The 13,948-nt window shown below is 38.1% G+C and overlaps 1 protein-coding gene across 1 annotated transcript in view; it reads right to left on the reverse strand.

Annotated features, from left to right (window-relative positions):
* LOC134328236 (NACHT, LRR and PYD domains-containing protein 12-like) overlaps positions 1–13,948 on the reverse strand; it is a 373,426-nt gene that overhangs the window by 168,715 nt on the left and 190,763 nt on the right. Inside the window, exons 15-17 of the mRNA XM_063009317.1 lie at positions 8,083–8,256; positions 6,744–6,917; positions 6,325–6,501 (exon numbers count right to left, since the gene is read on the reverse strand). Of these exons, the coding sequence (XP_062865387.1) occupies positions 6,325–6,501; positions 6,744–6,917; positions 8,083–8,256 (525 nt within the window). The remainder of the gene's footprint in view (positions 1–6,324; positions 6,502–6,743; positions 6,918–8,082; positions 8,257–13,948) is intronic.

A 13,948-nucleotide genomic window follows, 5' to 3' on the forward strand; every position in this document is an offset into this window, starting at 1 on the left:
ATTGTGTGTTTATTTGGTCAATATTAAAATATGATTTGTGGTCTGATACTAGTTTGACATGCAAAAGTAGAGAAAATTGAAAAAGGTATGATACAGTAGTTCCAGTCATTAAATATAACATAAGCACAATGTTTATTCAAAATATCAATTACAACGTATTAGTGTTATTAATATTAGTCATTAACAAAACTGCTACACTTACTGTCTCTTTTATCAAATATTTACATCATTATCTTCTATATTTAACATTAATAACAGGGTTCCCGCGGGTCCTTAAAAAGTCTTAAAATGTCTTAAATTTAAATATCATTAATTAAGGTCTTATATTGTCTTAAATTTACCGTAAATTTGCTGTAGGTATTAAATTTTCGGATGGTGAGTTTAATGCCGATGGGAAAAACACAGTGGTAAAGCATCTAATAGTGTGTATTTGATTGATTAACGCATAATCGTTTTACGGTACGTTTGCGACAGACGCCTGACGTCGGGCGGCGTGACATTTCGCGGTTGTCGAGGTGAGCGGTGATGCATGTAAGGATGGGAAAGTGCAAATTTAACGACAAATGGATGGAAGAGGATGTATTTAGGATGTGGCTGGCACCAGCCAAAAACAAAAATGAGGCAATGTGCAAATTCTGCAAAAAAACTTTTTCTTTAGGGACCATGGGGGTCAAAGCCGTCGAGTCGCACATGAAGGGAGGAAAGCACCTGCGATATATGGCCGCAGCTAATAGCAAGCCCGGGCTAATCCCTGCATTGTTTGCAGCTCCACCTAATGTTGCAAGTTCAGACGCCACCTCTCAGTCGACTATTAAAAGCTTTGTTTCACCGCCAGAGACCCAGAAGGCAGAGGTAATGTGGGTTCTCCATACCGTAATGAGGCACAATTCATTTAAATCTAATGAGGAGATAAGTGAAGTCTTTGCTGCCATGTTCCCCGATTCCCAGCTTGCAAAGTCATTCAGCTGTGGTGAAAATAAAACTGCATATATCGCCAAATATGGCATTGCTTCGTTCATCAAGAAGGAGCTATCGCGCAGCGTTAGTGAGAAGCCGTATGTTATCATGTTTGACGAAAGCATGAATAAAACGACAAAGAATAAACAAATGGACCTTCATTTGCGGTTCTGGACTACTGATGATGAGACGGGCACACACCATGTCATCTCCCGCTACTATGGGTCGGAGTTTATGGGTCACTCGAGAGCCGAGGACATGTTGGGACATTTCAGTGTAAGTAACTTTACGACTGTGTTTGAAATTGTATACCATTGTTCTATTCGCAACACGTTAGCTCAGAGTTTAAGGGGTGTAACTGTTGGTAGATTTTGTTGAAATATGGCGTTTTGTGATTTTTTTTGGGTTGTTCAGACTGTTGGGCAAATCTAGCTAACAGCTGGTAACGTCGGCTGTCACTTGTTGCTATAGCAACTGTAAACATTCACCTAAGAGCTATAAAGAGTTCATTTGCAAAAACCTATCTCCATTTTTATTATTAAATATGTATTTTTTTATTGATAGTGCGTTCAATGCACAATAACACATGACTTATGAATTAAATTGAATTTGAAAAACCTTGTTTTTTTGCGAATCTGCAAAGCACAATAAAAAGCAAGCTTTTTCATCAATAACAAATGGATTTTATCTGTTTTGCAAATTAACTCTTTAAGATGCAGAATCAAGCCATGTTGTAAGTACAGATTAGAATTGTTGTATTTTAGCACAGAATACATGATTTTACCAGTTAGTGAACCTGTAGAAATAATAATACACACACAATTATTTTAATGTGTATGATGTATGAGTGTATGTATATATAAGCAAGAAATCGTTAAAATAACAAATAGTAGCAAAAGAATACTTGTGATTATCACAATTAAGATGTCAGGTGTTTTGATGGATGTTTTTTGATCTCTGCTATATAAGCTGTTATTTTTATTATTATTATTATTATTATTATTATTAGTAGTAGTAGTAGTAGTATCATCCTTACACTAATGGAACCATTTTCTAATCTAATGTGGATTACCTGGCACATTGAATTTATAACCCCTTCCACCCCTTATATGTGCAGGAAGGTACAAAAGAGCTGAATCTGAACAACATGCTCTCACTCTCGATGGATGGGCCCAGTGTTAATTGGAGGTTTGTTGAACTCTTACAAGAGGAACACAAAGAGCAGTGTGGTGGAGCCCAACTACAAATAATTGGAAGTTGTGGCCTTCACACAATGCACAACTCATTCAAGAACGGCTTCACGGTTTGGCAAGTTGAAAAGGTTCTGAAAGCCCTGCACTACCTGTTTCATTATGCACCTGCAAGGAGGGAAGACTTTGTGTTATTGACCAAGTGTGATAGATTTCCTCTGTCATTTTGTGGACATCGCTGGCTGGAAAACCTTCCAGCAGTTGAGAGAGCCATTGAAATTTGGCCATATATTGTCTCCTATGTGGATCAGGTCAAAGCCAAGAAGCTCCCCAATCCAAGGTCATCATCGTATGACACCATCGCAGAAGCACGGATGGATCCCATTATCCTGGCAAAGTTGCACTTCTTCATGAGTATCTCAAGAACTTTTCAGCCATTTCTCACCAAGTACCAGACAGATGCCCCGATGATTCCCTTCTTAGGCAGAGATTTGGAGGATCTAATCAGGGTAGGCCTAATGACAGCTGAAAATGTATTAAAGGTTTAGTCATTTAAGCATCGTTACTTACAGAGGATATGAAAGATAAAACAAAGTAATGCATTTTCAGCATGTTCATGTTTGTAGAATATATTGTAAATACAGTAATACTTATTCAGATTTTGATTATAATAATAATTACTATGCCTGTGCTATTCTGTTTTCAGAGCCTTCTCAGGCGGTTTATAAAGCGAGATGTTCAGGTTGATGTTTCCCCAGTAAATCTGGTCAAGCTTGATGTGACAGACCAAAACTTTTGGGTCAGTCCAAAGCAAGTGGACATTGGCTTGGGAGCCACAGCTGCCCTCAAGGTACCATTTATTATCTTGGATGACTTCAACAATGTGCTACATCAGCTGCAAGTAATTTGACTACTTAAGTATTTATTCTAAAACAACCAATAGATTAGATTAAGATTAGACATCAAGCAGTTGACTTATTCACAGGATTTGTAAAATGTTGTGTAGTGTAAGTTACACATAGGGAGAGTTTATTTGATGTTTCAGGTGACACATGACTTTTGTGCATTTGTCAGGGCATGTCAGGCAGTCAGGGTGGAAGTGAGCGTGATGTGTTACAGTTCATGCGAGAGCCAGAGTGCTCTGTCAAAAATTTGTCAGAACATTCTATTGAAGTGCCCACTGAAGTACCCCACTGTCCGAAATATGCTGTGCCTGGACCCCCAAAAGATGCACACTGAACCAGACATGTGCTTGAAAAAAATGAAGGCCCTCGTCATGAAATTTGTGCAGGACAAGAAGTTGTCAGGAGGAGTCACAGCGGGTAACATCTGTAGACATATTAGAAATAAGAACAGTTACCTATGGTTTAGCAAAGGGAGTCTTTAGGCACCTTCTTTAAACCAGTGGTTTTAAAAGTGAACTCCAGGGGAATCATTTATTCTCACTATAATTCCATCAATAAATCACACAGTGACAGAATGTATGACAATTTTGGTCATAGGATTCATACACTTTTTGTAATAAGACCTCTAAAAGCAAAAATCTTAAAAGATGGGGATTTGTGGTCTAATTTGTGCCAGTTTCGGGGTCCTTGACATGAGAAAGCTTGAGAACCACTGCTCTAAATGTTATTGCATCTCTCCCTTCAATGTCGTTGACTAAGACAATATCTTATTTCAGTAAATAGCCATATTTTAGATGTCAAGTTATACTAGCCTATTACTTGCATCTTTTTAGTTGTATTTTATTTTATTGGAAATATAGCCTAGTAGGAGTTGTAACACATGTCTGTAGGCCTAATAAATGTTCTTGGACTTAAGAAGATATATATATCTTCAAATATAGTTGGAAATCTGAGATTCATTTTCCAGAGTATATTGAATATAAATCTCTTGTGATTTCCACAAAATATAATTTTAACTGGAAAATATACAAATGTGTTTGTCTTTATGTAAATGCAGGTGATAAGATTGCACAACAGTTTCAGAAGTTCCTGTTTAATGAGGCCAGAGGAGAGGAATTCATGGTCTTCAGTGCATTGGATGGGACATTGCGAGTTGACAGCTTCCTGCATAAGGCCATGAATGGATATGCAGAACTTTGGAGCTTTGTGGAAAAGCTACTGCTTCTGTCCCATGGACAAGCCACTGTGGAGCGTGGATTCTCCATAAACAAGGAGGTGGAGATGTGCAATATGAACGAGGACACTATAGTCTCACAGAGACTGATCTGCGACTATGTGAGGATGTGTGGTGGAGTGGTCAAAGTGCCACTAACTAAAGAGCTGCTAAATGAATGTGCAACTTCACGCAACCGGTATAGGATCTTCTTGGAAGATGAGAGGAAGAAAAAGGAAAAGGCAAAACAGATGAACAAGAGAAAAGGGGCTGAAAATGAGCTTGAACAGCTACGCAAGAAAAGAAGAACAATCTTAACTGTGTGTGACACTCTAGAGAAGGAGGCAGATAGCCTTGCAGAGAAGGCTGAGAATACAGCTGGGACCAAGATGGCAGAGCTCATCACTAAATCCAACTCCATGAGAAAAAGATGCAAGGACAAGAGAGGGGAGTTGATGGACCTAGACCATGAAATTGAGAAGAGAGTGGCAGAGCTACGCTACATGTCTTGAAGAGAATTTTGACCTCTTGAATTTGACCTGTTCATTGGTTTCTCTCTAAGATTCATGTGATAACATTTTGTGTTGTTTAGCAAACAAGCTGTTTTGAGGACTTTTTTTTAGCTTATATTTACAACGCAGTATGCTTTACGTGTTATTTTATAATTCTGTATGGTTTCTACATGCAAGTCAGTGTGTTGTTTAATGTAATGCAGCTTATGTATCTTATGCTGGCTCTGTTCTGCATCACAATGGAACAAAATTGAAAAGATTGTTGATAACAATTAAGTTAAGTTTTGATTTCCAATGTGGGAGACAATAAATTGAATATTTTCTACCAAATAATTTTTTATGACATTTTTGGGTCTTAAATTATATGTATTGAGGTCTTAAAATGTCTTAAAAAGCCTTAAATTTTACTTTTAAAATGGTGCAAGAAGCCTGAATAAGAATCATCACTTTGTTTCTTATCATTTTAATCTATTGTAGTTTATTAGTTTTATTAGTTAGTTGGTTAGAATGTACAGTAAATAAAGGTAATTCATAATTTTGCATATAAAAAGGGGATTATGTATCCCCCACCTTAGGCACTTCTACTGTTTGATGTCTATCTTGGTTTCTTCTGACCATACAACACAGTCCCATAAAAGGTTTCAGGATGAGAATCATACAGAATAGACATTCTTTATTCAGCCCTCTAAACATCTTCTGGTTATGTAGGAAGATATCCTGACTTTGAGACCTCATTAAGGTCTGTAATTTCCCAGCGGAGATACTTGGATTCTCTGGCCACTTGAGTAATCCTCCTCACGTTCTCCTCCAGACAGAATCTCAACATCTCCAGTAATTTTAAACTTCTTTAAACGTCTTCTTTACAGGTCAATTAAAATGAACAGCATGCTAATGCAGGGTTTTCTAAAGCAGTCCTCATAGACCCTCACTCCATTTCACAGCTCCTAACTCACCTGTACCAGGTGCTCAGTGTTCAGTCTACCAGATTATTACAGATGGTACCAGGCACCTGATGGACTCTCCAATGTCATTGCTTCAGTACTTATGTATAGAAGGCGGAGATGAAGGTCCATCAGCACTTCAGAGTGAGTTTGAGAGTGTGATCTCGTACAAAAAGTGATGCCAAGGGAAGAGCACACCTTCCTGAACAAAAAGCATGTTTACAGATTTGAGCAGTAAGCAGCTGAACAAAGTGTCACCATGTAGAGTCCCAGTGTGAAGAGTAGATGGTGTTTATCTCCACTGTTCCTTATCTTCGTCATATTATAATCCAATGTATGTTAGAATCAGATGCTGTAGAAGAGATCAGACATGATCAGATGTTTGTCACCTATCAGACTCAATACAGTCAGAACCATTATAAACACCAGCACACACACACACCAGCTGAAACAATGATAGAACATTTTACATGATTGATTGTTCACTAAAGATCCCTGATAGAGATGAAGTTCTGCTAATGTGCAGTTCTGATTCCACAATAAGATAGACATACCACTGCATGTGTGTGTTTTGGTGTGACTGTGTATAAAGCAACAGTAAGTTACCTTAGTTCCTTCAGGTTACATTGTGGATCTCCTTGTAGATCCTTGAGCAGTTTTACTCCTGATTCTCCTGGATGATTGTTGTTCAGATTCAGTTCTCTCAGACGTGATGATGGATTTGATTTCAGAGCTGAAGCCAGAGCAGTAAAACCTTCATCTGTATTACTGCAGCTCTTCAACCTGCAGAAAAAAATCATTTAATAAAAATCATACATCATCTTCTCCCTCCTCCATCTCCATTCAGATCCACAACCAGACAACATCACTGAGAAATCTTCAACATGTAAAACTATTCTATTATATTAATGATAAAGTGTTTTATCTTGTGTGGGGAAAACGAGTAAAATATACACACATACACACATCAATAACAGTTTCTCTATTTATCTTCTGTATCTTTAGTTTGAAAGTGAAGATCTTACTCCAGTATCTCCAGTTTACAGTGTGGATTCTCCAGTCCAGCAGAGAGCAGCTTCACTCCTGAATCCTTCAAGTTATTGTTACTCAGGTTCAGATGTTTCAGACTGGAGGAGTTTAAATGGAGAACTGAGGACAGAACTTCACAACTTTTCTCTGTTAGATCACAATCAACCAACCTGGAGAGAAATAATCAGATCAATCAGAGAAATGAAAGACGTCACCCTGCAGCAGTAGGTGGAATCCAAATAGCAGATCTGATAATATTACCCAGACTGCAGTGCGGAAAAAAGTGAAGGCAGTTTAAATGATTAATTATGAATCAGTAATCATTTCGACATGGTCTCTAAAGGTTTGATGTGTGTGTGTGTGTGTGTGTGTCGCCCTGAGATGGTTTATTTGTTTATGCTGATTGTTTCCCAGGATAAAGTGACTAGTAAATGAATAAATGTGTATAAAACTTTGTGAAAGTGAAGATCTTACATCAGTACTTCCAGTTTACAGTGTGGATTCTCCAGTCCAGCAGAGAGCAGCTTCACTCCTGAATCCTCCAGTTTATTGTTACTCAGGTTCAGATGTTTCAGACTAGAGGAGTTTAAACTGAGAACTGAGAACAGAACTTCACAACTTTTCTCTGTTAACTCACAACCCCACAACCTGGAGAGAAATAATTAGACAGAGAAATAAAAGATGTCACCCTGTAGCAGTAGGTGGAAACCAAGTAGACTGCATTACCCAGACTGCATTGCTGATGAAAGTAAAAGCAGTTGAACTGATGATTCGGAATCAGTAATCATTTTAACATTATCTCTAAAAGTGTGTGTGTGTGTGTAACAGTTGTTACATATTCTGTAGTAATTTCAACCCGGCGTCAGGCTTTCATCAACAACTTGCTGGTTGGATGGACTGTGGTGAACAAGCCCAGCTTCACAAATGCACTGGGAAAATCTTTTATCTCGCAATGGGACCCAACAAGGACTTCTGTAAACGGTTGCTAGAATTAAGTATACATTCCAATTCCTGGTAAGAGCTATCTAATTCTTCATTTCTCTCATGGACTGAAAGATTCAATAAACTCTTCAAAGTACTATATCAAATGAATGAGCTTTTATGTGTATTTGAGATTGTAATTTTGTGATTTTGATATGTTATGTTTAGTAAACTTAGTTAAAGCACTCTTGGTGGATGGTACCCTGATTTTAAAATATGAGAATAAGTTAACAAAAAGAAATTATTGTGTCACCCTGAGATGGTTTATTTGTTTACACCGATTGTTTCCCAGGATGAAGTGGTTCATGTAAATGAATTAATGTGTTCACAACGTAGTGAAAGTGAAGATCTTACACCAGTATCTCCAATTTACATTGTGGATTCTCCAGTCCAGCAGAGAGCAGCTTCACTCCTGAATCCTTCAGTTTATTGTTACTCAGGTTCAGATGTTTCAGACTGGAGGAGTTTAAACTGAGAACTGAGGACAGAACTTCACAACTTTCTTCTGTTAGATCACAATACCACAACCTGGAGAGAAATTATCAGATCAATTAGACACAGTATCAGCTTTAAGCAACATTTGAAGTGCACAATAGAGCAACATGTTTTTTGCTTTCTTTTTTATTATTTGATTAATTTTCAAAAGAAATGTTCTGTATCTACATTGTGAAAGTGAAGATCTTACTCCAGTATCTCCAGTTTACAGTGTGGATTATTCAGTCCAGCAGAGAGCAGCTTCACTCCTGAATCCTTCAGTTTATTGTAACTCAGGTTCAGATGTTTCAGACTGGAGGAGTTTAAACTGAGAACTGAGGACAGAACTTCACAACTTTTCTCTGTTACAGTATATTACAACCAGCCAACCTGGAAAGAAATAATCAGATCAGACTGCATTGCAGATAAAAGTGAAAGCAGTTGAATTAATGAATCAACCAATAGCAGGACTGCTCTACTGTATTGATTTACAAAAGTGTGGAGCTTCACATTTCTTCACAGTCCAAAATAGTGGAAGTGCTAACTATAGCCGTGTAAGAACTGAGAATTAATACAGTGTTACCCACCAATTATAAATGACAATTTGATTTCCATCTCTGTCCAGAAACATAGATGAGAGTGACTCTGTGTGTTTGTGTCACCAGTGTGTGTTCCTATTTCCTTGTAAATGTTATCGAGTGACTGGATCCACCATGCTCCTGACCAGTATGAAGTGGTCTAATCTTTTTTTATTTTTTAAATTAAATTTACATTCCATAATTACTCACTATTTTACTCTGTAAAGGTTTCACTCTCGCTGCTGTATTTCTGCACGACTGGGAACTAATAATTATCAGGAAGCTCTATGTAACATTATAACTGCTGTCACTAACATTCAGGGTTAGAGGTACAAATACTTCTGCTCCTGCTTTCAGGTGAAATTCTACATTCTGTATAAAACTAGTGCACGAGTCTAAACATGTAATTTACACATCATGTTTATGTAAACTGAGCTCTGTTTATTCCACATCTGAATTATGATACTGTCGTACAGCAAAATGATCTAATTATTACACAATGTTTTCATCAGAGTAAAATTCATTCTCTTGAAAACATGATTACACATCAGTCAGATCAATTCACTCCATGCTAACGTCCTCAGATCTCAGCTAAAGTGGGCTAGCGTACCTTACCACTGCAATACCTGAGTGCCCCGTTCATGCTAACGTGTGTCTGTATTTAAAAAGATTGTTTATTATTAATGCACTTCTCTCTTTATTACTTGATATTTATGTCTTTTTATTACATTTAGTCCTGATGTTTTGGAGATCTGTGGTTGATGATTTTCAGAATTTCAAATCAGATTTTATACTTATATTTGTTAGGACCCGGCCTACACACCCCGCGGCCACTGGAGGGAGCCAGACCGCAGCTCAACCTGCGGGCTCCGATGTTCGCGCTGCTGGAGGCCGACCGACTCCCTCTGCGCCCACCAGGGGGAGCCAACTTCGCGAAATTCCATCAGTTGCCACCAGAGGACATACAGTCCGTAACTTGCCCCGAGGGAGGAGAACTACAACTTCCAAAACACCCTCGGGCAATCAGCGTTCACGAGGAACACCTGGCTGAGCGTGTATTTAAGATAGCGCTCAGTCAGGCTTCCTCGTCACACCCTCCTTCGTGCTCTTTTGCACATTAGTTGTCAGGGATACAGGTAACGCAAGGTCTCATAGAGAGTTTGCGGTAGGCCCAGGGGCCGAGGTAATAAAAGCAATAAAGGGAAAGACTTAGTCAGTGTGTGACTCCTTTGCGTTCTCCTGATTTTACTAGGAGATACGCTTTTCTTTCTTCCCGTTTAATTGCGCCTCCTCCTCGACAAGAGGATCCGCAGTACTCTCTCTTTTTTCATTCCGCCTCGTTGCTAGAGGTAGATCCTTTAAACCTTTCGCCTCCCCGTCATTTAAACTGAATCGGGGAGCTTCAAACTGTTTCCTGGCACTCTACTCGTTCCCTACGGGGATCGGAGTAATTTTCCTTTCTTTTTCGGCACGAGCAAACGGCGCAGTGCTCGGTAACTTTTTGGGTGGTCACGCCCACTCTCTGGAGAACTGAGATTAAAGTACAAAAGCACTCCACTAACCTCTCAGCTCCCGGGCGTGAATCCGCGCTTTTATTTTTGTTGAATGTTATTAATTCGGAGAAAAAAGAGATAGATAATATAACTAAAAGAGAGTAATCTAAATTTCCCTCCTTTTTCCAATTCATCTTTTGTTTGAATGCGCAGAAAGGCGCTTCTTTTGTTTGCCCTTTATATCCCCAAACCGGATCTGAGTTCAGCAACACAAACACCACAGCCGACCACTGAGCAGGAGAGAGCTCATTGTGATAAATGGATCCTCTTCTGTTCAGGTATTTTTGGACTTCCTGCACTAGAGAATCATCGTTCAGTTCATTCAGACAGTGGAACAGATTGATGGATTTCTCTGGAGAGGGATTCTCACTGATCTTCTCCTTGATGTACCTGACTATTTCCTCTTTGTTGTAAGAGCTACTTCCTACTTCGTAAGAGAGTCTGATTGGATTCCAGTGAGAGACCTAGGAGGAAGCGGAAAAAAAGATCCAGGTGTCCATTCTTACTCTGTAAGGCTTTGTCCACTGCACTCTTCAGAAAGTCAGACATAGGGTTTATATAAAATCCAGTGTTTTGCTTCACCAGCACATTTCTGTTTTTGTTGATAAAGGTAAGAAATTCATATAAAGCAGCCAGAAACTCCTGAACACTCAGGTGCACAAAGCTGAAGACCTGACCCAGGTGCAGCCCAGCCTCTTTTTTGAAGATTTGGGTACAGACTCCTGAGTACACTAATGTGTTTTTGACATCGATGTTACACTCTGTCAGGTCTTCTTCATAGAAGATCAGGTTTCCTTTTTTCAGCTGTTGGAAGGCCAGTTTTCCCAGTGCCAGTATTGTCTCTCTGGTCTGGTGTGGATCAGGGTCAGATTTCCCATGGTACTTTTGTTCCTTGTGTTTTATCTGAAAGATCAGAAAGTAAGTAAACATTTGAGTTAGAGTTTTGGGGATCTCTTTCCCCTCGGCTCCATCCAGAATTCTCTCTAGAACAGAGGCTGAGATCCAGCAGAATACTGGAATGTGACACATGATGTAGAGGCTTCTTGATGACTATGTGTTTGATGATTTTACTAGCCAGGTTCTTATTACTGATCCTCTTCCTGAAGTACTCCTCTTTCTGAGGGTCACTGAACCCTCGTACCTCTGTTACCTGGTCTACATGCTCTGGAGGAATCTGATTGGCTGCTCCTGGTCGAGAGGTGATCCAGAGGTGAGCAGAGGGAAGCAGGTTCCCCTTGATGAGGTTTGTCAGCAGCACATCAATTTTTACTGACTTTGTTATGTTACACAATCGCTCATTATTTTGAAAATCTAGAGGAAGTCGACACTCATCCAGACCGTCAAAGATGAACAAAACTTTATAAGCATCACAGTCTAATGATGGTAGACCTTTAATTTCTGGAAAAAACTGATGAAGAAGTTCCATCAGACTGAGATTTTTCTGCTTCATCAAGTTCAGCTCTCTAAAAGGAAGTGGAAATATGAAGATGACGTCCTGATTTGCTTTTCCTTTAGTCCAGTCCAGAATGAACTTCTGCACTGAGACTGTTTTTCCAATTCCAGCGATTCCTTTAGTCAGCACAGTTCTGATGGATGAGTCTTTAAAGAGGTCATTGCATTTGATGGGAATCTCCTGTGTTGCTGGTCTCCTGGATGCCGTTTCAATCTGTCTGACCTCATGTTCATTATTGACGTCTCCACTCCAACCCTCTGTGATGTAGAGCTCTGTGAAGATCTCATTCAGAAGTGCTGAGCTTCCATGCTGGGAGATTCCTTCACTGATTCTTTTACATTTCTCTCTCAGGTTTGATTTGAGTTTTTTCTGATATACAGGGCCTAGTAGTTCTAATAAAGACAAATTATAAATCAATTCATTATGAATCAATATTTTACTGCATGATCAATATACACAGTGTATAATTTAATATTTTAATAAATAATATATTCATTTCTAAAGTATTTCCTATTTAAAAAAATAATATTAAATATAGGATTTTCTATTTTAAATTAAAATAGATTTGTAGAGATGTAGTGACCAAAATCATAGTTAGAATTGTGCTAATGAAACCTTATATAATAGGATTTAATGACTAATCAAAAGCCTTGATGATTTTAGAACCAAGAATGATATAGAAGAGATTCTTTTATGTAATGTTAAAGAAATTAATAATTTAAGTATTTAGGTCTTTTACTCCTCTGCAGGGTGTTAGCAAGGTCTGCCTGGTTCATGATCTTCAGAACATTTAGTGTGATCTTTAGCGTCCCCTCTCTGAAACTACTCAGATCTTATACATCCTTCACCTCCTGCTCAGAGCATGCTGGGTAATCTTCATTCAGGAGCTTTTTGAACTTGTTTAGCTCATTCTTTAACATGTTAATGACTTTGAGCTCCAGTTCCTGTTGAGGAATTTAGAGTAAATGTAAATGAATAAAAAGTATAAAACCTCTTCCTGAACCTGTCTCTGCCATTAAAATGTAAAAGGTTGTGTGTTTTATACCCCTAATGAGTTCTATTAACCCCATATGGCAAAAATAAAGAACATTAACATACGTAAAAACCAGAACAACGTCTAAGGAGGGTCCAGAATCCAAAATTAACATAAAATCTTTCACAGTATTTATTTAACCAGAAGCAAACTAGATTAGCGTCATTATTATTATTGCACACACACACACACACATACAAACCTTAAATATGGATTCCAGCTGATCTCTGTTAGTAACATTTAATTTCTTTTGTGGTCTGTAAATAAAAATAACAAATAAGGAATTGTGCAGCTTTTCAGTCTTTTTTATAGAAAACCAATAAATATACAGAGCAGTACTGAACACTAGCATGTTCCATCATCCAGTTATTGAAACATTTCCTATATTTCTATAAATGAATTGACTAGTTGAGTAAGTTAATGTGTTTGATCAAGACAAAGTGAAAGTAAAAACACTACAAAATGAGATTATACTGACCTCAGATCAGTAGAATCACCTCCATCTTTAAAGTTAGGTGGATTATGTATTGACCAGTCGCTCTTCATGGAGACACAGCTGGGTTCAGGTGAATCTGGTCTCACACCCTCCATCACACTGGGGTACACATAAAACCAAACATAAAGGAACACAAAGGAACCAATGAATGGGTGAATGTTTAAATCTAAAATGTAATCATTTAATCTTAATTCAAGCTGGAAACTTTATGGAAAATTTAATAAGTGAAATATATTACATTTAGAGGATTTAATATATTTAGAAAAAAAAAAAAAAAAATGAGACTTTCGTTTTAGCTTGTTCAAGAAAAGCTGTATTGTTATTAGCATTTTCACTCCACTCCACTTATTACACAGTAACCAAAACCAACAACTTCATCCTATACAAGATTTAATTATTAACTGTTATTAATTATTATTTGACTCTTGTAGACTCAGTTTCAGCTATTCAGTCTAGTCTTGGATCTAACTAAAGAGCTCCTGGCAGCCCTACACAGTTTGGATTGTCCCCCAATCCCCAGAATTACAACCTCAGATCAGTAGAAAAGTATTCACGAATAAATAATAATTATTAGAAGTTTTAAATCTTCATAATTTCAGTTATTTTGACCCTATTTTTTTCTGCATTTCATTT

The sequence above is a fragment of the Trichomycterus rosablanca genome, chromosome 15 (assembly GCF_030014385.1).
Source record: "Trichomycterus rosablanca isolate fTriRos1 chromosome 15, fTriRos1.hap1, whole genome shotgun sequence".
NCBI classification, from domain to species: domain Eukaryota; kingdom Metazoa; phylum Chordata; class Actinopteri; order Siluriformes; family Trichomycteridae; genus Trichomycterus; species Trichomycterus rosablanca.